This window comes from Aphidius gifuensis, linkage group LG1, assembly GCF_014905175.1.
Source record: "Aphidius gifuensis isolate YNYX2018 linkage group LG1, ASM1490517v1, whole genome shotgun sequence".
Taxonomy (NCBI): domain Eukaryota; kingdom Metazoa; phylum Arthropoda; class Insecta; order Hymenoptera; family Braconidae; genus Aphidius; species Aphidius gifuensis.
This window is the reverse complement of record NC_057788.1, coordinates 24,383,440-24,405,934: the sequence shown is the minus strand read 5'-3', so window position 1 is coordinate 24,405,934 and position 22,495 is coordinate 24,383,440. Positions and strand designations below refer to the sequence as shown.

Below are 22,495 nucleotides of genomic sequence, written 5' to 3'. Positions count from 1 at the left end.
CAACAACAATAATTAAGGAACGGAATAAAAAAACAGTGACACTGAGTGACACTGGAACGGAGAGAAAATGAACTAAAACAGAACTTGAGGCACGTTTTTTTTTCGGGAATTTCTTTCTCGTTTAACCAAGCTGGTAAGATAATTTTAATTTATTTAAATGTCAATAATAAATAAAATATGATGATAATATTAATAAAAAAACATTAATAATTTTATAAATAAATTAATTTATGAATAAATTGATATAAATTTTAGTATATTTAATTAATACATGGTCTTAAAGTGAATAATAAAAAATTGTTTATAAGTGAGGTTACAAATTTTACAATGTGTAACAACAATAATGACAAATTAAAATATTAATAAATAATAATTTAATAATTATTTAGTGTATCAATAGTTTTTAATTATTTTATATAATTTTTAATTTTAGCTTCAAGATGGGTAAGGGTAACAATATGATCCCGAATGGGCATTTCCACAAGGATTGGCAAAGATTTGTCAAGACCTGGTTCAATCAACCTGCCCGAAAATTCAGACGTAGACAAAATCGTATCAAGAAAGCCCGTGCAGTTGCTCCAAGGTGATTTATAAATTTTTTTATTTATTAAAAAAATGTAATGAATTATTTATAAATGACATGAATTTAATTTTTTTATTTTTATATTTTTTTAATATTTAGACCAGTTAACTTATTGAGACCAGTAGTACACTGTCCCTCATTCCGTTACCACACCAAACTTCGTGCTGGTCGTGGTTTCACACTTGATGAATTGAAAGCTAGTGGTATAAACAAAAATTTTGCCAAGACCATTGGTATTGCTGTTGATTCAAGACGTCGTAACAAATCTGTTGAAGCACTCCAAACAAATGCACAAAGACTCAGAGAATACAGATCTAAACTTATCCTCTTCCCCATCAATGCTAAAAAGGTAAATTATTTATCAAATATATATTGTAATTTGTGTTGTAATGTATTTTTATTTTTGTTGATAATATTATAATATAATAAATTTTTATTCAACAGCCAAAGAAGGGTGATTCAACTGAGGAAGAATGCAAGGTCGCCAGCCAAATTAAAGGTGATGTAATGCCAATTCGTCGTAGTGCTCCAGCTAAATCAAAGGCACGTCCAATCACTGAAGAAGAGAAGAAATTCTCTGCTTATGTTGCACTTCGTCAAGCAAGAGCTGATGCTAGACTTGTTGGTAAGAGAGCCAAACGTATCAAGGATGCTGCTGAAAATCCTGATGATGTCACCAAGGTACCAGGTGGCAAAGACAAAAAAGCCAAGAAGTAAAAAAATAATCATCGAACTCTAACATCGATGATAATTTTGTTGATGTACATATAAAAATTTTTAATAAAGTAACATTAAAATTATGGCTTTTGTTTAAAAATATTTCAGCTTATTTTTTTCTTTTTAAATTAATTGTATACACACAATACCCAAGTTATTGATAAAAATAAATTTATTTATTTTATTTTTTTAGAAATAAGTACAGTACCTAATTATTACATTATAAATTTACATAAAATTTTATTTGTTTAGTTGTTTTTGCTTTTTAATAACACACAAAAAATTATATCACTTTAAAAAACAATATCTACATGTAAAAAATTATTTCTTTTTTAAATCCTCAATTTTTAATTTTAATTTTTTAACTGAAACAAATACCAAGGTACTAATTAATAATTATAAATTTATTAAAATTAAAGTATACCTTTAAAAATTATTAAAAATGGCTGCGTTGGATAAAAAAAAAACCAACTGCTGTTGGTGTAGCTCACTGTAGCTTTAGGCCACGTGATTAATTTTTTTATTCTAATAAATTATATGAAAAGCACGCTTAAACCACGCGTGCAAAGTACTTGTTAACCCCGTTTATTAACAATACAATATAATAAAATATAACAACAACAATAATTTTATTAAATTATAAATCAATAATTTAAAATTCAATATGACAGACGATGGTAAGGCTTTAATAATATATTAAAAATTAAGTTATAACTAAAATAATAAATGTTTTATCAAATATGATAGTGCCTGATTTGGTGTCAAATGAAGACCAACAAATGGAGCTTAATGAAAGCATTGACAATAGTGGAGATGATTGGGATGAAATTGATGACATGACAAATCCCTTCATTTGTTTATTTTGTACTGATGAATTACAAGGTTTCCAAGAGGGTATGAAGCACTTGAAAACATGTCACGTTTTTGATATGCCAAAATTTATTAGTGAGCAACAACTTGATGATTATTCCTATCGTAAATTTATTAACTTTGTCAGAAAAAATAAACCATCACCACTTGAATTATCAAAGTCAAATAATACTTGGCTTGATGATGCTTATTTAACACCAGTTATTCAAGATGATGCTTGGTTAATGTTGGGTAAGTTTAACAATAAATAAATCTATTTAACATATTATTATATTAAATCAATTATTATTATTTAGATATTGAAGAATTTGAGTATCAAAAATCCATTGAAAGCTCAACAAATTCAGCATCAATTAATATTGATAATGGAAGTGATAATGTACAAGTTGATGAATTAAAAAAAACAATTGCATTGTTAAAAGGACAATTGAATGAACGTGAGACTGCTTGTTATTTAGCAAAACAGGTAAATTTAAAAATTTAATTTATCATATGAGTATGAAACTTTAATAATATTTATAATTTAATTTTTTATTATAGCAAATTGATGAGATGCAAAAGAAAATACAAAATATTGTATTAGATAATGATGATGATGATGAGATTCCTCCTTCAAAGAGATGTGTTAAAAATGTTAAACTAGTTGATGATGAGGGTTATTTTAATACATACAGTCATTTTGCAATACATCACGAAATGTTAACAGATACTGTGAGAACTGAAAGTTATCGTGATGCATTATTAACTAATTCTCATATATTTAAAAATTGTACAATGCTAGATGTTGGTTGTGGTACTGGTATATTATCAATGTTTGCTGCTAAAACAGGATGTAAAAAAGTATTGAGTATTGATCAATCAGATGTTATTTATCATGCAATGGATATTGTAAGAGAAAATAATTTAAATGATATTATTGAATTAAAAAAAGGTAGATTGGAAGATATTGATATTGGTGTTGATAAAGTTGATGCAATTGTATCTGAATGGATGGGATATTTTTTGTTATTTGAGGGTATGTTGGATACTGTTATTTATGCTAGAGATCATCATTTAAAACCTGGTGGTAAATTATTACCAAATAGATGTACATTAAGTGTTGTTGGAAGTGGTGATACCAGTAAGTAATTAACATATTTTAAATACAACAAAAATTAGCATGTTCATTTAATTATGATATTCTTTTTTATATTTTTTTTTAGAACGTTATATTGATCTTGTTGATTATTGGTCAAATGTTTATGGTTTTAAAATGAGCTGTATGAAAGAAAAAGTTGTTAAAGAACCAAGCATTGAAATTTGCAGTGCAAAAGATATTATAACAACAGTTTCACAAATTCAAAATTTTGATTTATACACTGTTGATACAAATTGTGTTAATTTTAGTTCACCATTTGAGCTTAAAGTTAAAAAAACAGGCTCATTAACAGCAATTGTTGGTTATTTTGATGTATTTTTTGATTTGGATAATCCAATTGAATTTAGTACTGGACCACATGCACAATCAACACATTGGAAACAAACTGTTTTTTCACTCAGTGAACCAATTAGTATTACTGAAGGTTTGTTATTATTATTTATTTATTTATTTAAGATATAATAATAAATTTAAATTCAATGAATGACATTGTTCATTGTTGTTACAGGTGAAACTATAACTGGTAAACTTATCTGCCAGAGACATCCCAAGGATATTCGAGCATTAATTGTCACTCTTTGTGTAAAAAATATTCGTCAAGTTTTTTATTTAGATTAAACGTAATAAATAAATAAATATATTTTAACGAATAACACACAATTAAACAATAATTGCATTTAATAAATTTATACAATAACAATCATTCATGTAAAATAATTAAAAAATTTATCTTCAACAATTTTTTTTTTTTCTTAAATAAATAATAAATTTAAAAATATAATAATATATTATTTTGTTTTTTAATTTAAAGAAAAAAAAAAAAAACCTAATTATATCCCAAAAAATGATTACCGCAGTAATTTTATTTATTTAGTTCTAAATAAATAAACAGCTTAAAATTATAAAAAAGCTTAAGATAAAAATTTGATGATTTATATATTTCAAATAAGCATTATATAAATAATAAAATTAAAATATGTTTATTTTTTTTTTTTTTATTTCCTGAGTTATAAAATTAAAAACAAATATTAACAATTGAAATAATTACTTTTTTTAATTTATTTATTAATTATATCATTATATATTAATGACGAAAATTTGGGTTTTCAGTTTCCCATCCTTTGGCATTTGGTCCAAATTGATAAACCAATCGACGGCCCAAAACTGGCTGAAATATTTTACTCTTGTAATAATACCTGTAATTAAAATTATATAGATTAAATAAACAGAAAAAAAAACTAATTACCTATTTTAAAACAAATAATATACCTCATTGCACGACTTAATTTTTCATATGTCATTTTAGTATTTCCTTTTCTTGAGCCCCAACGTTTAGCAACTTCATCACTTTTAACAAATCGAAATTTAGCTTGTGAATAATCCTCCCAGCATATTAAACTTGGACAAGTTTCTCTATTTCTCAATAGATCTCTAATAAATTCCCACAATTTACCCTGGCTTGTTGCTAATTAATAAAATAATTAAAATTAATAAATTAATTATTTTTAAATTATAAAAAAAAATACAATAATTCAACAAACATGGTTTTTTTTGTTTAACACCCTTTGGTCTTCCAGGTCCTTGTCTCTTTGGAAACATTTCAACACTGTCTTCCGATTCTGCATCTGCAATAATCAACAAAAAAAGAAAAAGATTTTTCGTCTCATTAAAATAAAAGAATAAATTTTTATATTTTTTTTTACAAATTGATAATTTTAAACAAAAAAAACAAAAAAAAAAAAAAAATTATCATTACTTGCTGTTTCTTTCAACATACCGGATACGGTTGTTGAGCCTGTTTGGGTATGATCATCTTCGAGTATTGATTGACTTGACGAATAACCCAGGACTAATTAAAAAAAAAAATTTACATAAATATGATGATTAAAAAAAAAATAATTTAAAAATAAATATTAATTACTGACGGTAATTTTCAGAGCTTTGTGATATTAATGATTCATAGAGTTTATCACCATAAATAGGATCATGATCCATAAATTCTCGTTTTGACATTGTTATGAGATTTCTTCCAGGAACGACCAAACCAGGTGGAATTAAATTATACGGTTGTCCTATGTCTTGTGATGCTACCATAAGCCAGCTTGTTGTATCAGCTTGATTCCAATCTTTAATTGGCTTTTGTAGCCAATCATTATCACTTGCAGTACTCGTACCTTCACCTTGACAAGAAAAATACAAACTAAAATAGAAATTATGTTTCCAAATATTTGCAACCCCCTGAATGAATATGGTAATTAGATTTTTATAATTAGCCACGTGAAATATTTTACACAATCAAAAAATCATATATATTTATCATTTTTAAACTTATCAGCTTTCTTTTTCGTGATGACACTCACCAAGCCAGGAAGTAAATATAACATCACAAAAAAAAAAAAAAAAATAGATAAAAAAAAATTACCATCCATCCAAGATAAAATAATTAAAATTCTAAAATTTTAAAATAATTTTATTTTTATATTTTCCTTGTTCATTATTATTATTTTTTTTTATTTTACCTAAACTACACTGCTTTCTGAGTGTTTCACAAACACGTCGATCAACTGAATTTTGCTTGCTTCCAATACTATCCATATCAAGGATAAAAGGATCCTCTTCCTGTGAAGGTCTCATCAAATAATAAGGCTAAAAATAAAAAATAAAATACAAAAATTTAAAAAAAATGATAATAATTTAATAAGTAAAGATTATGTAAATCATATTTTTAAAAAATGTAAAAATAAACTCTTTATACATAATTTTTTTTTATTTTTTTAAAAATAATGTCAATAAGGAAAAACTTGCCTCTAGCTGATCACGCTGATAATTGACAGAGGCACTCATGTTGTTGTTTCAAAGTGGCAAATAAATTCACACTAGGTCACGATTAAAAAGATTAAATAAAAAAAAAAAAAAAAACGATATTAATAAAAAGCAAAAAAAAAAAGTAATGTAAACAATTTGAAAAAAAAAAAATCAAATCAAACCCAATAGTATTATCAAAAAAAACATTTGATAAGTATTATGCTAATTATTTTTATGTATTGATACATATAAAATAACAATGTGGTGTTAAGCGCGTAAGTGTTCAAATGCAGATGATATAGCCGTTTGAGTATGATGTTGTTGCCGCGACGATTTGTGTTAAACAAGACTTGTATACGTCACTTGTATACTGACATACTGCTTCAAAACATTAATATGTACATATCTTATTAATTTATTTGTATTGGTAAAAAATAATATATATGTATATTATATGAGAAATAAATAAAAAAAATATATAAGAGGGATTTCCACGCTCTTTAAACAAACACTAATAATTTGTATTTAGATGTATTACATATTATCATTATGTATGTATATATATTTATTAAAATTATATACACTTGGTAAAAACTTGTCTGTGACGTAATCATAATCAAAAGACATATAACTCTTCTTTTTTTTTTTTCTTCATTTTTTTAGCAAAGATGATTATTTTTTTTATTTTTGTTAAACAACAAATTTATCATGATTTTCATGGCACGATTGAGCCAAGAAAATATTTTTATTGTTGTCTTATCTTCAAGTTGATAATAAAATTTATATATATTTTTTTATTCATTTATTTATTTCTGGTATTAAGCCGCAGGTGAGGGTCAAGGCCACACTGTTGTAGAAACCTTGAAAATTATTATGTTTATTAATTTGTATTTTCAATGACGTTGATAGTTATTATTTTAATAATTTTGTTAGCGCGGGAATGATTTATTAATTCACCACCACAGTGTGTGTTTTATATATTCTGGTAATTTGTAAATCGTGACAAACTGTTGGCTAATTATCCATGAGGTAAATTATACCTTATAATTAAACAAGACATTGTCAATTGATATAGACAATATAATAACGTTGAAAAGTGTTGCTTAATGTGTTCACATGATGAATCATTTTGAAGTGTTTCGCAATCTTTACCATTTTTTTTTTTTATTTCAGTTATTATTTATTAATATTTTTTTCTTCATTTTTTACTGATTCTGAGAATACAAATGACCGGCAGATATGAAGACAATAATTTATCGGTTCGTTGAGTTAATTTCTTGAACTTGAAAAATCATATATATTAGAATATTTAAAAAAAAGTATATAAATAATTTTGGTTATTATTAAAAAAATATTATTCATTTTTTGAAGCAATTTTTAAGATTAAAAATTAATTATGATACTATTATAATAATTCAAGGTCTTGATTATTATTAATTGTTGAAAATAATTATTTTTTATTATATAGCGAATCCTGTTGCAAATGATGTGTTATAAAATTGTAGAAAAAGATTAAAATTAATTATAATAACAGACCTTTGATCCAATATTAAATAAATATATTTTTTACAATATTACAGTATTATTTATTTACTTATTTATTTTTTTACTCATCCGAAGCAATTTGTGATGCTAAATTTGCAAATTGTGCCATGTAATCTACACTACTCTCGCCCATTAAACACTGCATTTGACTGACAACCTGTAACATATTTTTTTTTATAAATAAATGATTATGAAAAAAAATAAAATAATAATTACATCTGATGATGATGATGATGGTTGATTGTCATTGACCTGGCTTCCTGCATTGCTTCTTGGTGATCCTTTGATTGGTGATTCAAATGTACCAAGAAAACTGCTTAAAGAATAATCAGCAACCTGTAAAAAAAAAAGAAAAAAAAAACAATTAAAACATGTAAAGAATAAATAAATAATTTTTTTTTTATTTACCTCACTATTGAGCCATTGTCCTTCACCTTCTTTGAGAATTTGCGTTACACTTGCACTTGTTATAATAGAATTTGATTGATTAGCATTTTCAGTACCAAGATTAATCATGAAAATTTCATCATTTGGAAGATTTGAATCAACTTGCATTTTATTATCCTCTTCTTTATAATTCTCATTTAATAATTGTACAGGATTATCTGGTATAATTGTTTCTTGTATTAAAGGAACAGGAGGAACAGGAGGAGGAAGAGGAGAAGGAACACTTGGCAATGGACTTGGTCTTTGAACAATAAGATTTCTTTGTTTAATTTGACGTCCACATTTTGTAAATCTTGTTTTAAATTTATCTAATTGTGATTGAAAGGCTTCTTGAGTATTTGTTTTTTGATAAATTGTTGGTATCATTGGTCTTCTAAATGCTGATTCTTTTGTTGAATATATACGTGATGATACAACTGTCTCATTACTACTTGGTATATCATAAGCTTTACTACCATAATTTTTTGCAATTGATAATAGATCTTTTAATATACAACCAGTATTATTATCATCTGTTTTAGTATGAGAATCATCAACTTTAATATCATCCCACCAATATTCTAATACTATTTTTGAATCTTTACCAAACATTAAAAATAAATCACCAACAGTTATTGAATTTGCTTCATCCATATTCCAACCTTTTTTTATTCTATCAATAGTTTCTCTACCAGGAAATCTATTTGTTTCAGTTGTTATATTATTATCAAAATGATTTGTATATAAATTTTTTTCAATATTTTGATTTTGTTGTTCAATAGCATCAAGATCACTATTATTATCTGTATTTGTAGCATCATCAATAAATCTATTAACTAATTTTTTTTCACATTTTTTTTTAATTGATTTTTTACCAACACTTTTAAGATGTTGTACAGCACCAAGTAATTCATTTTTTGATGTTTTTAAATTTAAACGTTTTTCATATGAATTAAAACTAACACTATAACTTGTTAAATATTCACCAAGATTAACAACTGGTAAAGCAATTTTACATCCAATCATTGGTGCAACACGTAATAATCTTTTATCTTTAAAATTTTTAAATTCAGGTATATCTGTTTCAATCCATGATTGATATTTAATTGGTCTCCAACGTTGTTGTAAAAATATAAGTATACTTGATAATCTACGTTGAATTGGTAATAATGTACGTACTCTTGGATTCATTGCATTTGATTGTACTTGCCACCAAGTTGAATTATTACCAGGACGTAATTCAACAGTAACACGTGATGGTAATTTAACTTCTTCTTGCCAATCTTCAAGTTGATTTAATTTTCTAAGTGCACGACATATTGGTGTTTTAATTCTAATTGTTTTACCACGTAAACGTACTTGTGTTGAACCCCAATATATTAATTCATTTAATTTTAATAATTCTTTTTCATGTACACGTAAACATTTTCTACGTAATTCACCATAATTTATTAAACCATATATTTCTTGTGATGCTTTTTTAACATCATCAGAAAATTTTAAATGTTTTGATATTTTAAGCCATGTACGATGATAAAAATGACGTATTTGTTCTTTATTTTTAATCATATTATCTTGTGAACCTTTTTTTTTACCTTGTATATTAAAATATGTTTGAACTGCATCAAAATCTTTACCAAATTCATTAATTGCTTTAAAAAATGTACTAATATCTTCTTGTGTCCATAATTCACATGAACGTTTTAATGCACGATTTACTTTTGTATCATTATCATCATCTTTACCATCTGTAATTCATTTGTTATTAATTTTTATTATTATCATAGGTACCTATATTTATTTCTTACCTTTTTTATCAGATGTTTGAGATGATTCACCTGGATCAATACGCATTCTTTTATTTCCTCTGACAACTTTAGCTTGTGGTATTTTAACATCACTTGTTTTTACCTCTGGTACTGTCACTCCAACAGTATCATCTTTTTTTGTACTTGAATGAGCTGATTGTTGGCTTTCTTCTTCTTTTGTCAACTCCATTGCTTTATAAATTATTAATACCACAAAATTTACTTAAATATTTATTATCACAATATTAAATTGTCACTGTTAAAAAAATATAAAATTATCAAGTTAATTATTATGATAATTCTATTGTTGTTTAAAATTTAAGTCGTAGATTATTTAAAAACACTTGAATTATTTTCATTCTATTATTAAACACAGCCACTAATTATTGTTGTTGTTGTATTAATCAAAATTCATTTTTAGAGATGAAGCTATATCCTATAGTTGTTCAATATAATGCACTACTTGAATGCATAGTCAAAACAAAAAAAAAAAAAAAAACAGTTTACATATGCTTTTTTTTCAAGCTAATTAATGAAAATTGAAGACTAGATGTCTTCTTCAGTCTTCTTGAGCTGATTGAAAGTTTTTTTCTCAATTTATTTGTCTATTTATCTATTGTGTTGTTGTTATTCATATATAAACACACACTTGTAAACATGTCTTCGAAAAAATAAATACTGAAAGATTAGAAAAACACTTGTTGATATTAAAAAACTCTCAGCACTTTTGTTGATTTAAAAATGTACTATTATAATTATTTCATTTTTATTAAAATTAATTGTTTTTATTGTACTTTATTATTATATTTACTTATTATTTGTATTATTTAAAAAAATAATTCATAAAATAATTTGACAGTGTACAAAAGACTTAATAATGTTTATTTTTTTTTTTAAACGTCAAGGTCATTTTTGTTTACTTGCAAATTTTTTGATCAATTTTAATCATCAACAATATCAAATATACAAGTATCCTGTTCAATCAGATAATCAAGATGATCAATCATGATATGCAACTACAAAAAAAACAACAAGACAAATATTTTCTAGATAAATAGTTGATGAAATAAATCTTATGATTAATGTGCATTGACAATTGTCAACAAATATAAAAATATATAAATCAAGTCAAAATATATAAGTATATATTTTAATGTTTAATAATAATTTATGTAATTAATAATGAATAATATTTAGAATTATTTCAATTAATTTTAAAAGTGTTTTTTAAACATTGCCAAAGCTTTAAAAATGGCCGTCATAATAAAGACACATGTACACTGTCAAAAAAATAATATTTTTTTTTACTCCAAATTTGTAAATTAAATAATAACAAAATATATATTATATATTTATAAATTATTTTAGGGATCAATAGAGAAATTACATAAATATATAATAACATGTAAACCTTGAAATAATTTAATTAAAAAAAAAGAGAAAAAAACGAGTCAACCATCTTGGCGAAAATATTTATTTAATGTTTTTTACCCTGATCGGCGCAGCTTCATTCGTTTGTGTATGTGTGCAAGCAGTCTATGTATGTTTCAGGGTGGCCTTGATAAAACATCTGATTCCCCTCTGTAGTTTCGTAAACCAAAGCCAAGTGTACTTAATTAAAAGTCCATTGATAATTAGACTAATGTATTTGTGATAATATTTATTCATTGTTAAGCAGTAAGGGTTAATGTCTTGTTATTAAATTTTGTGTCTTGATGGAGATTTTTGATCTATCAAATAAGTACGAGGAAGACGAAGAAAAGTGTCAGCGATTATTATCGCCAAAATAAATATTTTTAAAAATAAGAAAGAAAAAAAAGGCAAACTACAATTATCAAGAGAAGACGAGTGCAAAGTAAGAAAAAAGAAGAAGGAGAAAAAAGAGAAAAAAAAAAAAAAAAAAAGGCAAACTTAATAAGACAGTTTTCCTTGATTTTGACAAGCAGCCTTGACGACAAATTTGTCAATAGCCACATTTGGTCATTTTGTATATACAACTCCAAATTGTCTTCCAGATAATATTTTCTATCTGTAGACAAATGTGTCAGAGAGTATACAATTATTATAAAATATATAAATAATTTATAAATAAATAAATAACAAACGAAAAAAATATTATTGAGGTATCAGGTTAACCTGAGAAATGCGATCAGTAGCGAATGCCGAATTATTTGTAATCTATGGTTTGCGATTGCTTTGTCTGTGTTTTGGCGAAGTAATTGCAGGTGGTGGAGCACTTGATGCAAGCTCAAGTTATCATAGACACTCTGATGGAAGTGGTAAAGTATCAGGTACATTTTCCAGTCTTACTGATGGTATTGCACAAGCAGTTGCACATGATACTGCACATACCAGTAAGTTTTAAACAAATAATTAAAAATATTATAATTATTTAATTATGATGATGTATTATATTTATTTGTAGACGTTGAAACATGTAATGATGATTTGGCATGCATAACAATGGCCTCGCAAGATCGTCTTGGTCTTGAAGCTATTAAATCACTTCACAGTCAGCTAGATGATGATGCTGATGGTGATGTTGATTTATCAGAATCAGATGATGTAAATATTTTGTTAATACAGTAATGATGATGATGATGATGATGATATTTTAATGATTTATATGTTTATTTAGTTTTTAAGAGAAGAGCTGCAATATGAGGCAGGCTATGAAAGACGTCAACGTGCTTTTCATCATAATGATGATATGCATATAAGTGTTAGAGAATTATGGGAAGCTTGGTTAAGATCTGAAGTTCATAATTGGACAATTGAACAAACTTCCGAGTGGCTTACCACTAATGTTGAGCTTCCACAGTATGTTTCTACTTTTATACAACATCGTGTTACTGGTGCCACTCTTCCCAGGTAATTTCTTTTAATCTAATTTGCTCATCAGCAGTTATCAAGTGTCAATTGTTTTTTTTTTCTTCTAGATTGGCTGTTAATAATATGCACTATCTCAGTAATGTCTTGGGTATAAAAGATCCAATTCACAAACAAAAATTAGCTCTTAAAGCTATGGATGTTGTTCTATTTGGACCACCAAAAGGTATATTTTTTAATTCAACAATTAAATATACAATAATTCTGGACGAAAACTTGATGTGTATACTGTTATTTTAGATACTGGACATAGCTTAAAAGATTTAATACTCATTACACTTTTGTTTGGAGCACTCATTGGATGCTGGTATGCTTATCAACAAAAAAAAAGTTCTCAAAAACATTTAAGACGCATGATGAAAGACATGGAAGGTCTTCATAAAGCTGAAATTGCACTTGAAGATTTACAGGTATTTGAAATATATATAGGTATATATTTTTTTTTAAATATAAATAAATTTTATATTCTAAAATTATTTAATTTTTCTTTGAATTTAAATATATCATTATTATTGGAAACATAAGTAAGTAATTATTTTTTTCTTTTTGTTTGTAATACACACCTTTTCAATTGTTATCAATTTTTTTACCAACACACGTATATTTTAAATAATTTTCAATAACCCATTAATGATAGATAATAATTTTAAATGAAGAAAAAAAAAAAACCAGTCAGTTCTTTACACAAATTTTATAAAAAAAGAAAAAAAAAATTGCTTGCAATTTAAAAATCACGAATGTTGTGATGAATGGAAAAATTTAAGTGGTTCTTTTTTTTTTTTATATAATCTTGTGAGAATCTCAAGACACTGGAAATGATTATTTTTAATAACTGTCGTCGTGAATTGTTTGTCATTCTTTTGATGTTTGGCATGCGTGTAAATTTATTGTCAAGTTTAATTTAATGAAATGTTGTTGAAACAAGAGGGTGTGTATTGCTCAATAAATGTTTCTTTATTAATTAATAAAACTATGTAAAAAATATATTATTAAATATAACAACTATATTTTTATTGATAATTATATAATTACAGAAAGAGCTTGAAAGAGCAAGAATGGAACAAGAAAGTGCAACGACTGAAAAACAAAATCTTGAAAAACGATTGCAGGATGAAAGCATGGGTTTACATACGTCATATTCTGATCTTGAAGTATCACAATTAAAATCAGAAATTGAAGTAAGTGTTATTATAGCATACCAGAAGAAAAAAAAAGATAACTAACTATATTATTTGTCATTGTATTATGATTATTAAGATTAATTATTTTTTTTTTAGATGTTAAAAATGGAACTTCAACGTGCTGAGGGTGAACTTGAAGATCGTTGTTGGTCACCACCAGTTGGACTTCAGCATTGGCTTCAATTAACTCATGAAATTGAAAATAAATCATACACTAAAAAGAAAATTTCAGCTGAAAAACAATTACAACAAGCACGTGAAGCAGTAAGTTTTATTAATATATTTATAAATTTTAAATAAATAATAATTGATTGTTTTTTATTTTTTTTAGTGTGAAAAATTAAGAAAAAAAAGATCAAGTTTAGTTGGAGCATTTGTATCAACTCATGGAAAATCAATTGATGAAGTTGATAAAAGTATTGTTGAAGCAAGAACAGCATTAAATGAAGTTACAGCTGAATTACAAGAACGAGTACATCGTTGGAAACAAATTGAACTGCTGTGCGGTTTTAATATTATTAATAATAATGGTTTAAATTATCTTGAAACAATGTTGTATCGTGGTGCACCAAATGGCAGAAGTCTTGGCTTCAGAGGTAATTTATTATAAATAATAATTATTACGTGTTGCCAATAATAAATGATAAATTTATTTTATTAATTTAGGACGTATGAGTAGTCAGGATGACCTGGACGACGAGGCAAGTTCTGTTTACACACCTTCATCATCTACTGGAGCAGGTAAGACGGATATGGACAACCATGAGCAATCTGATTGACTGACATTGATGGTTGCTCAACTTATTACCGCGCAAATACGATTTTTTTAATTTTTTTTTGTTTTTTTTTTTTTTTAATTTATTTATATTGTTTATAGCTTTGTTGAAAAATGAGAAAATATAATTTTTTTTTCACAGTGCACATCTAATTTATAAAACATCAGATTTTAACTTGTTTTTGATTTTCATTTTATTTATTCATTATTTTTTTTTATTTTATTATTCAAAGGGTTTTTTATGTAGAAAGTAAAAAGAAAAAAAGAAATCTCTTTTTAATTTTTTGGTTTTATTATATACTTATACTTTTGAAGATTTTTTTTTTTTTTTTGAATTTAATGAGTTTGATTTTTCTTATTTTTTTTTTTAACCTGAATGCCTGAATGCAACTAAATAGTAATGCATTTAACAATTATTTGTATGTGTGTTCGTTTTTTCCCTGCAACAGTGAAAACGGCTGGACCGATATTGATGAAAGAAACATCAAATGATTCGTCTTGATCAGGAATGAAATACACTGGGTTTAAATAAAAATTAAGAAAAAAAAATTTAAAAAAATTGTGAGAGAGAAATTATTGTTTAATATGTTAAGGAGGGACCATTATTGCTTTAATTATAATATCAAGTAAATTATTCCATTTATTATGTTTAAAAAACAAATGAATAATTATTATATTTTTAGCATTGAAGCATCGACTGTTTACAGTATTTTAATCAAATGTCATGACACAAAGTCAATCCACAGGCATTTTTATTGTTATTATTATTATTATTATTATTATCATCAAATACTTAAGATATAAGTGTATGTATTTAAAAAACAAATTGATTTGTTGTTTTTTTTTCTATTTTTCTTTTATTATTTATTTACTTTTCTGTTGGCAAAGTTATGGAGATGAAAAATATACAAATGAATCTCAAGTTCATGACAATGATTACTTAATAATTTGGCTTCCAATTTTATCGTTAAATAAGCAGTAAACTTCCTCCAGTTATAATGATATTTTTACTTGATTTTTTTTTTCTTTTTTAAAATGTAAAATATATAAATAGGTATAATTATAATTAAAATACAATAATAATCGAGGTTTTAAAATCTCTAAAATTGGCATTAATGTCATAATTTAAAAAATGTTATTTTTCTAAATTTTATATTAAGAATAATTTCGTTAATGTGAATTAGTGCCTTTTTAAAAAAAAAAAAATAACAACCGAAAATTTATGTGAATAAAATAATAATTAAAAAATGATCTTATCTAAAAGCACTGTAAATTTTACTACACAAATTAAAGATACGATCAAAAAAATAGAATTAAAATTCTTACAAGTTTTTAATAAATATTATATATTATATATGTAACGACAAAACAAAAAAAAAAAAACCAAATGGTTATATACAAATATAGATTTACAAATAAAGCAAAATAATTGTAAGACACCAATTGTGATGACTCAATCTTTATAGAAGGCTACTGATTCCTGCAATTGAGGGGGGATAATTACGTAAGAAAAAAAAAAAAAAAATATACAGAACAAGGTTTGCTAAGTTGCTTTAGAAATGCATGATTAACAACAATTAAAATCACAAAATTTGCACGAAAAATTCATCAAAAAAATAAAAATAGAAAAACAAAATAAAATGAAGATAAATTTTCTAAAATATAAAAATATAAATACATATAGATTATAAATTATATTAAAGGTAAATAATATAAATGATTAAATGATAAAATAATTTAATTATAAGAATAAAATTATATTTTCAGGTATGTTGGAAAGTTTGACGTGGAAAGAATCATCATTACCACCTGATTCATCAAGCAGTGAAACTGGAAAAGACACACCACCTGAAGTACAATTTACTCTTGGTGATGATGAGCCTGTTGCAACAACATCATCAACAACATTACCATCATCACCACAACCACCACTATCACAAACAACAACAACAACGACATCATCATCATCTGGAATAAATATTAAATCATCAACAAAAGAAAAATCTGGAATGGTTAGATCTTTTAGTCAAGACACAAGTGTATCATTTGATGATCAAAGAATGACAAGTTCATTATCAAAAACATCATTGTCTGATAATTCATTAGACAATACTGAACGAAGAAGAAGAAAGCATATCAAAGAATTACCAACAGTTATGTCAGTTGATGATGAAACATTATCAACAGATTCAAATTCAACAGCTGATAATGATGAATTAAAAAGACGACGACGAAATATATTTCCTGGTTTTCGAAAAAATAAAGGAAAATGATTAATTCAATTAAAATTTTAATATTATTAATCAAATTTAGCTTTAATATATATCATGGTTATCTTGATGGAAGCTTGAGAAACGTACTTAATAAATAAATAAATAAATAATAGTCATCAATTTGTTTGAGAAATTAACTCATTAATCATGTGATATGATAATTTGATGATTATTTATTTAATATTTATTCAATTACTCAAGCTTCTTTTGAAGTTTCCAAATAAATTTATATGTATATTATTATTATTATCATGAAATATGAAAATTAATATCATCGATTGTATAAATTTTAAAATGACAATATTTTACAAACCGAATGAACTCCACTGATATTTAGTTATTAATTTAGTTTAAATATTGTTGCAATGATTTATTTTATTTTTTTTTTCTCGTACTTTTGATGAGTTATCATGCAATGATTATACCTCATCTTATTTATTTTTTTGTTTTCGTCCAAGTCATATCATAACACAATTAAGGAAAACAATAAATTATTTAGATAAATTGTGCGGTTGTTGGAGCATTTTTAATGACAAAAAATAATCAAGGAATTTATTTAAAAATAAAACAATATTTTTCATATAAAAATTTTTTACAATAAACTATAAAAATCAAATGAAAATAATGAAAAAAAAGAATTATTGAATCTCGCTCACAGTATATATTTAAAATTATAAAAATATTGTAAATAAAATTTATTGTTATTGGGGATATATTTATGAATGCACAATTTTTTAGAATAGCCTAATGATAAAATTGTAAAACAAAAAAAAAAATTTAATTATTTTTCTGCTAATTGCTGATTTGATAATGTTCCTTAAATAATTAATTTATTTCTTTCGTTTTTGTGAACCAAGTAGGTCAATAATTATCTGTATTGAGTGAACTTCCTCATGAGACAACATATAATTTATGTTACTACGCACAATGACAATACTTTAGTTAATTATTCCATAATGAGTCTAATAATATTTAATTTAATATTTATTAATTATTGATACGAGTATTATAATAATTTTAAAAAATCATTTGTCTCAAATTTCCAACAACGAAACATTAATTATTAATAATATAACTTGATGTATAGAAGAAACAAAAAAAAAAAAAAAGAGTATTTTTAAAAGAAAAGAAAAAAAAGTTTCAACTCAGGTTCAAGTGTTTTCATTGTGCGTAATATTTAAATAATAATTGATTTACAAATTTGATTCTTTATTATTCAAATAAAATTATAATAAAGCTCAAATGTGTAAACAATATTAATTATATAATATTTTTAAAATATAAATAATACATACGGGGCAATTTTATCAAATAAATAGACTTAATTATTTGATCGGTAAAATTAATTATTTATCAATAATATAAAATTGTAATTTATTTAGAAAATATAAAATAATGTCTTCCTTTGTGTTTAAAATAAAAGCGGTTGGATAGATGAAATAATAATAAATATCAAATGAAAAAAAAAAAAAAACCAAAAGTTTGTTGTCTTTGCAAAACATGAAAAAAAAAAACAAAAAACAATGAATTGTTGTTTTTTTTTCGTTTTATTTATAAAATTACATGATTTTTATTGTAATTTAGAATTTTTTGAAGCTTTTTTTGGCACCAGTTCCCTTGGTAACCTTGAGTACATTAAAACGTACTGTTTTGCTGAGTGGTCTGCATTCACCAATAGTAACAACATCACCAATTTCAACATCTCTGAAGCATGGAGAAAGATGAACACTCATATTACGATGTCTCTTTTCAAAACGATTATATTTTCTGATATAATGAAGATAATCTCTACGTATGACAATGGTACGTTGCATTTTCATTTTTTGAACAACACCAGTTAAAATACGTCCACGAATTGAAACATTACCAGTGAATGGACATTTTTTGTCAATATAACCACCTTCTAAAGCCTAAAACATTAATTAATAAAAATGTAAATAAATCAATTTTATAAACAAACAATAATAATGATAATAAAAAAAAAAAAAACAATAACAAATAAATTACCTCACGTGGTGTCTTGAAACCAAGACCAACATTACGAGTGTATCTTGGAGTTTTCAATGATTTTGAGCCAGTACCTCTTTTGCGATTGAGGAAAACTGTTGGTTGCTTTTGAAAAGCACGTTCAGTCTGTAAAAATAAAAAATGAATCAATTATTAAAACAAAAGAAATTTCACCAATTTATAACAATTAATTAGCACAATATAAAAACGTGGTTTGACTTTTTTAAAGATGTCGTATAAAAAAAAAAAAAAGCAACATAAGAGGTTAGAAAATTATATTGTTAAATTACTCCTATAATTTTCTATAAAAATAACACTTATTTAATTGATTATTAAAAATTAAATAACACATTAACATAATCATTAACTACACTTTTGTAAATATTAATTATTTATTGTTATATTTGTTTATAATTTTACCTGGTGATCAGCCATGGTGCACCTTCAATTATTTCTTTCTAAAAAAGAATGAAGTTTGTAACAAAATCGGCGTACGAGTGCCTGTCGTACCAACAATAAGAAAAATAATCAATAACCAAATCCGGTAAGAGAGAGAGAGAGAGAGTGTGTGATATAAAAGTGACAGACTTCATGCAACAAATAGAGAGAGAAATAGAGAGAGAGAGTAGATAAATAAATAAAAAAAATAAACCAACATCACACACTCTCTGTCCTTGCCAGTCTTGTGTAAAAAAAAAAAAAAATAACTACGCGATTATTTATTTTTACAAATATCTTAAAAGTGTAAATTAATAATTAAAGTTTCTCAATTAAATTAATTTTACACCATATTGTTGATATATTCAATTGTTGGTATTGTTTATTATCAGTAAGGAGATAATTGTCACAAAAATAAGGTAAGCATTTGTCAACATACTCTAGGTTCAATTTTGATAATACTCTTGAAACCATTAACGCGCACTTCTCTTTCATACACCCACGCCCGCTTTATTATTTTTTTTTTTTATTATCCAATATATCAAAATAAATAATATTAATTATTCAAATAACATAAATAAACAGCCTAAGATTTTTTATTTTAAATAATATTCAAGTTAAAATTGCGATTGATGTTTTTTTTTTATTTTATAAATTTATATTAGAGTCATGGAATGAATAAAACTCATCAGCCATTTCTATTGACTCTGATAAATACTAAATTAGTTAAAAAAAAAAAAATAAAAAATAATTATGATTAAAACATAATTTTTCATTCATTTTAATTGTTTCATTGTAACAATTTTTCTACGCATTTAATATGCTCACATGTCAATGAGTACGCACTTGTCGAGACATAAATAAATTAAAAAAAAAACATCCTCAAGCATAAAATTAATATTAAGTATTTCTTATGTATATCAGCTTATCAAATGGGGTCAGATGAAGTTTTTCAAAATGACCCTAGTATACTTATTTATTTGATTAATTAAACTTCTGTTTTTTTTTTTTTTTATCTAAAATAGGATAACTGGATTATGATCAAAACTTAAAAAATTATTTAAAGCCTTGGAAATAATAATAAAAATACAGTAAGATGCCACCAAAACAGAGAAAAATTGCAATAATGGGATATAGATCAGTTGGAAAATCATCATTAAGTATACAATTTGTTGAAGGACAATTTGTTGATTCATATGATCCAACAATTGAAAATAGTACGAATTAAATAACAATAAATAATGATAATAAATTATCAATTGTTTTTTTAAATTTATACAATTATTTTATAGCATTTACTAAAAGCACACGTGTCAACAGTCAAGATTACGAAGTTAAACTTGTTGATACTGCTGGTCAAGATGAGTATTCAATATTTCCAACTCAATATTCAATGGATATTCATGGATATGTATTGGTATATAGCATAACAAGTGCAAAAAGTTTTGAAGTTGTACAAATTATTTATGATAAATTACTTGATTTTTGTGGAAAAGTACAGTAAGTTGATTGCTATTATTATTATTAAGACATTGTTGTATTTTTATTAAATATTAATTATAATTATTTTTATTTTATTAGTGTTCCAATTGTTTTGGTTGGCAACAAAACAGATTTATACGTTGACAGAATGGTATCAACTGAACAAGGTAAACGTCTTGCTGATACTTGGCATTCAGCATTTTTAGAAACAAGTGCTAAACAAAATGAAGCAGTTGCTGATATATTTCATACATTGCTAATGGAAATTGAAAAAGCTGATGGTAATGTGCAAGAAAAATCAAGCTGTATTGTTTCTTGAATTATTATCAATCAACACACATTTAGGATAATGAACAAGTTTACTTTTTTTCTTTTTTCTAATGAAGCCAAGTTTGTTAGTTTCATTGATGTGTTCTTTATAATTTTTTAATTACATATAAAAAAGAGAAAGAGAAAATTTTTTATTGAATTTCAATGGAGTTATGGGTGTATGGGATTACCACCGAGTTCAAGATTAAATAAGATCGAATTAACATTAGTTTGGCATTTAATTATTATTATTATTATTATAGATTAGAGTTGTTAATTTACCGAGTTTTCACTTTTATAGCGTTTTTTTTTTACCAGTAAAAAAACTGATAAAAAACATTTCTAAGCAAAAAAAGCTTGGCTTACACAGCCAATCATTTTATCAGTATCTGAACAAGAAAATTCAAGTCTTTTAGAATGCCTATCAATAAAAATGTTAACAATCTCAATACGTAATCATTTATAACAAATTGATCAATATTATTTAAACAATAGAAGAGTAAATTGACAAGTACCCTGTTGAAAAAATTGCACATTATAAAATGAATTGATTGATTGACAAATTAAAATAAATTTATTATAAAATTGTTTATTATTTAAAAAAAAAAAAAGTTTATTGGTAAAATTTATTTGTCTTGCCTGTTGTAAGATTGTCAGCATCAACGTCAAAATTGGATAGACAATCAACTTGAATTGAATTCATACATTATTGCTAACTGTTGATTAAAAAAATTGAAATATATATATATGAAAGTTTTTATTGATTGATTAAAAATGTACATGAAATGCATTTCTCTAAAGAAAATAAATTTGTACAGAAAATTCCTAACAGGAGAGCATAATGACCGAAGAGGTGTTTGGTGATTTAAAAAGCTTACTTTCTTTGTTTTATGATCTTCTAATAAATTTAAATTTTGGTCCGGCTGTTTTTGAAAAAAATTGCATTTTCGTATTAGGAATATAGAATGAGCAAAGAGGTATTTGGTCATTTAAATTTTCGTCCAGTTGTTTTTGAAAAAATTGCATTTTAGTATTAGGAATATAGAATGAGCAAAGAGGTATTTGGTCATTTAAATTTTGGTCCGGATGTTTTTGAAAAAATTGCATTTTCGTATTAGGAATATAGAATGAGCAAAGAGGTATTTGGTGATTTGGAAATCTTACTTTCTTTACTTTATGATCCCTTAATATGTTTAAATTTTGGTCCGGCAATTCTTGAAAAAATTGCATTTTCGTATCAGGAACATAG

The 22,495-nt window shown here is 24.9% G+C and overlaps 7 protein-coding genes across 10 annotated transcripts; 4 read left to right on the top strand and 3 right to left on the bottom strand.

The window, feature by feature from the left end:
• The first annotated feature begins 25 nt into the window (after window positions 1-25).
• LOC122856063 (60S ribosomal protein L13-like) lies at window positions 26-1,383 on the top strand. The gene is made up of 4 exons (XM_044157831.1): window positions 26-133; window positions 434-583; window positions 683-932; window positions 1,028-1,383. Exons 2-4 carry the CDS (start codon window positions 441-443, stop codon window positions 1,298-1,300), a joined length of 666 nt encoding a protein of 221 aa, XP_044013766.1. The 5' UTR covers window positions 26-133; window positions 434-440; the 3' UTR covers window positions 1,301-1,383.
• A 396-nt stretch (window positions 1,384-1,779) lies between these two features.
• On the top strand, window positions 1,780-3,978 carry LOC122855680 (protein arginine N-methyltransferase 1). Its single transcript, XM_044157230.1, has 6 exons — window positions 1,780-1,977; window positions 2,048-2,401; window positions 2,467-2,636; window positions 2,711-3,290; window positions 3,373-3,732; window positions 3,817-3,978. The coding sequence occupies exons 1-6, from the start codon at window positions 1,965-1,967 to the stop codon at window positions 3,924-3,926; spliced, it is 1,587 nt and encodes a 528-aa protein (XP_044013165.1). The 5' UTR covers window positions 1,780-1,964; the 3' UTR covers window positions 3,927-3,978.
• LOC122855988 (ETS-related transcription factor Elf-5-like) lies at window positions 3,968-7,246 on the bottom strand. 3 transcript variants are annotated; one of them, XM_044157728.1, is made up of 8 exons: window positions 6,296-6,824; window positions 6,114-6,184; window positions 5,828-5,954; window positions 5,234-5,488; window positions 5,065-5,157; window positions 4,850-4,933; window positions 4,578-4,773; window positions 4,315-4,504 (listed from the first exon to the last, which is right to left on the bottom strand). In XM_044157728.1, the coding sequence occupies exons 2-8, from the start codon at window positions 6,150-6,152 to the stop codon at window positions 4,393-4,395; spliced, it is 906 nt and encodes a 301-aa protein (XP_044013663.1). In that variant the 5' UTR covers window positions 6,153-6,184; window positions 6,296-6,824; the 3' UTR covers window positions 4,315-4,392. The 3 variants fall into 3 exon arrangements, with proteins under 3 accessions (XP_044013674.1, XP_044013654.1, XP_044013663.1); XM_044157739.1 differs by having other exon boundaries at window positions 3,968-4,504; window positions 5,086-5,157; window positions 6,114-7,246; XM_044157719.1 differs by having other exon boundaries at window positions 4,288-4,504; window positions 6,114-6,824.
• Window positions 7,247-7,256: 10 nt separating this feature from the next.
• On the bottom strand, window positions 7,257-11,341 carry LOC122855522 (protein cramped). Its single transcript, XM_044156954.1, has 4 exons — window positions 9,893-11,341; window positions 8,067-9,832; window positions 7,875-7,994; window positions 7,257-7,815 (listed from the first exon to the last, which is right to left on the bottom strand). Exons 1-4 carry the CDS (start codon window positions 10,080-10,082, stop codon window positions 7,720-7,722), a joined length of 2,172 nt encoding a protein of 723 aa, XP_044012889.1. The 5' UTR covers window positions 10,083-11,341; the 3' UTR covers window positions 7,257-7,719.
• A 63-nt stretch (window positions 11,342-11,404) lies between these two features.
• LOC122855550 (stromal interaction molecule homolog) lies at window positions 11,405-17,553 on the top strand. Of its 2 annotated transcripts, none has more exons than XM_044157019.1 (10): window positions 11,405-12,183; window positions 12,318-12,457; window positions 12,531-12,763; window positions 12,832-12,947; window positions 13,022-13,191; window positions 13,816-13,959; window positions 14,059-14,226; window positions 14,294-14,558; window positions 14,629-14,703; window positions 16,505-17,553. In XM_044157019.1, exons 1-10 carry the CDS (start codon window positions 12,036-12,038, stop codon window positions 17,008-17,010), a joined length of 1,965 nt encoding a protein of 654 aa, XP_044012954.1. In that variant the 5' UTR covers window positions 11,405-12,035; the 3' UTR covers window positions 17,011-17,553. The 2 variants fall into 2 exon arrangements, with proteins under 2 accessions (XP_044012954.1, XP_044012942.1); XM_044157007.1 differs by having other exon boundaries at window positions 11,405-12,246.
• Window positions 17,554-18,538: 985 nt separating this feature from the next.
• LOC122856222 (40S ribosomal protein S11-like) lies at window positions 18,539-19,537 on the bottom strand. The gene is made up of 3 exons (XM_044157917.1): window positions 19,438-19,537; window positions 19,018-19,143; window positions 18,539-18,920 (listed from the first exon to the last, which is right to left on the bottom strand). The coding sequence occupies exons 1-3, from the start codon at window positions 19,450-19,452 to the stop codon at window positions 18,591-18,593; spliced, it is 471 nt and encodes a 156-aa protein (XP_044013852.1). The 5' UTR covers window positions 19,453-19,537; the 3' UTR covers window positions 18,539-18,590.
• An 87-nt stretch (window positions 19,538-19,624) lies between these two features.
• Window positions 19,625-21,593, top strand: LOC122856176 (GTP-binding protein Rheb homolog). Its single transcript, XM_044157873.1, has 4 exons — window positions 19,625-19,874; window positions 20,481-20,672; window positions 20,748-20,955; window positions 21,037-21,593. Exons 2-4 carry the CDS (start codon window positions 20,552-20,554, stop codon window positions 21,254-21,256), a joined length of 549 nt encoding a protein of 182 aa, XP_044013808.1. The 5' UTR covers window positions 19,625-19,874; window positions 20,481-20,551; the 3' UTR covers window positions 21,257-21,593.
• The last annotated feature ends 902 nt before the right edge of the window (window positions 21,594-22,495 follow it).

Bases quoted from the DNA above. Each gene is read 5' to 3' on its own strand.
- LOC122856222 (XM_044157917.1), bottom strand. The intron at 18,921-19,017 runs GTAATTTATTTG...TTAATGTTTTAG, and splicing joins GTTTCAAGACACCACGTGAG to GCTTTAGAAGGTGGTTATAT.
- LOC122856176 (XM_044157873.1), top strand. From the start codon at position 20,552: ATGCCACCAAAACAGAGAAAAATTGCAATAATGGGATATAGATCAGTT. The intron at 20,673-20,747 runs GTACGAATTAAA...ATTATTTTATAG, and splicing joins TGATCCAACAATTGAAAATA to CATTTACTAAAAGCACACGT. The intron at 20,956-21,036 runs GTAAGTTGATTG...TTATTTTATTAG, and splicing joins GATTTTTGTGGAAAAGTACA to TGTTCCAATTGTTTTGGTTG.
- LOC122855522 (XM_044156954.1), bottom strand. From the start codon at position 10,082: ATGGAGTTGACAAAAGAAGAAGAAAGCCAACAATCAGCTCATTCAAGT. The intron at 7,995-8,066 runs GTAAATAAAAAA...TTTTTTTTACAG, and splicing joins GACAATGGCTCAATAGTGAG to GTTGCTGATTATTCTTTAAG. The intron at 7,816-7,874 runs GTAATTATTATT...AATATGTTACAG, and splicing joins CATCATCATCATCATCAGAT to GTTGTCAGTCAAATGCAGTG.
- LOC122855550 (XM_044157007.1), top strand. From the start codon at position 12,036: ATGCGATCAGTAGCGAATGCCGAATTATTTGTAATCTATGGTTTGCGA. The intron at 12,247-12,317 runs GTAAGTTTTAAA...ATTTATTTGTAG, and splicing joins ACATGATACTGCACATACCA to ACGTTGAAACATGTAATGAT. The intron at 14,227-14,293 runs GTAAGTTTTATT...TATTTTTTTTAG, and splicing joins TACAACAAGCACGTGAAGCA to TGTGAAAAATTAAGAAAAAA.
- LOC122855988 (XM_044157719.1), bottom strand. From the start codon at position 6,152: ATGAGTGCCTCTGTCAATTATCAGCGTGATCAGCTAGAG. The intron at 5,489-5,827 runs GTAAAATAAAAA...TTTCTTGTCAAG, and splicing joins CAGAAAGCAGTGTAGTTTAG to GTGAAGGTACGAGTACTGCA. The intron at 5,158-5,233 runs GTCAGTAATTAA...TTTTTTAATTAG, and splicing joins ACAAAGCTCTGAAAATTACC to TCCTGGGTTATTCGTCAAGT.
- LOC122855680 (XM_044157230.1), top strand. The intron at 2,637-2,710 runs GTAAATTTAAAA...TTTTTATTATAG, and splicing joins CTTGTTATTTAGCAAAACAG to CAAATTGATGAGATGCAAAA. The intron at 3,291-3,372 runs GTAAGTAATTAA...ATTTTTTTTTAG, and splicing joins TGTTGGAAGTGGTGATACCA to AACGTTATATTGATCTTGTT.
- LOC122856063 (XM_044157831.1), top strand. From the start codon at position 441: ATGGGTAAGGGTAACAATATGATCCCGAATGGGCATTTCCACAAGGAT. The intron at 584-682 runs GTGATTTATAAA...TTTAATATTTAG, and splicing joins GCCCGTGCAGTTGCTCCAAG to ACCAGTTAACTTATTGAGAC. The intron at 933-1,027 runs GTAAATTATTTA...TTTATTCAACAG, and splicing joins TCCCCATCAATGCTAAAAAG to CCAAAGAAGGGTGATTCAAC.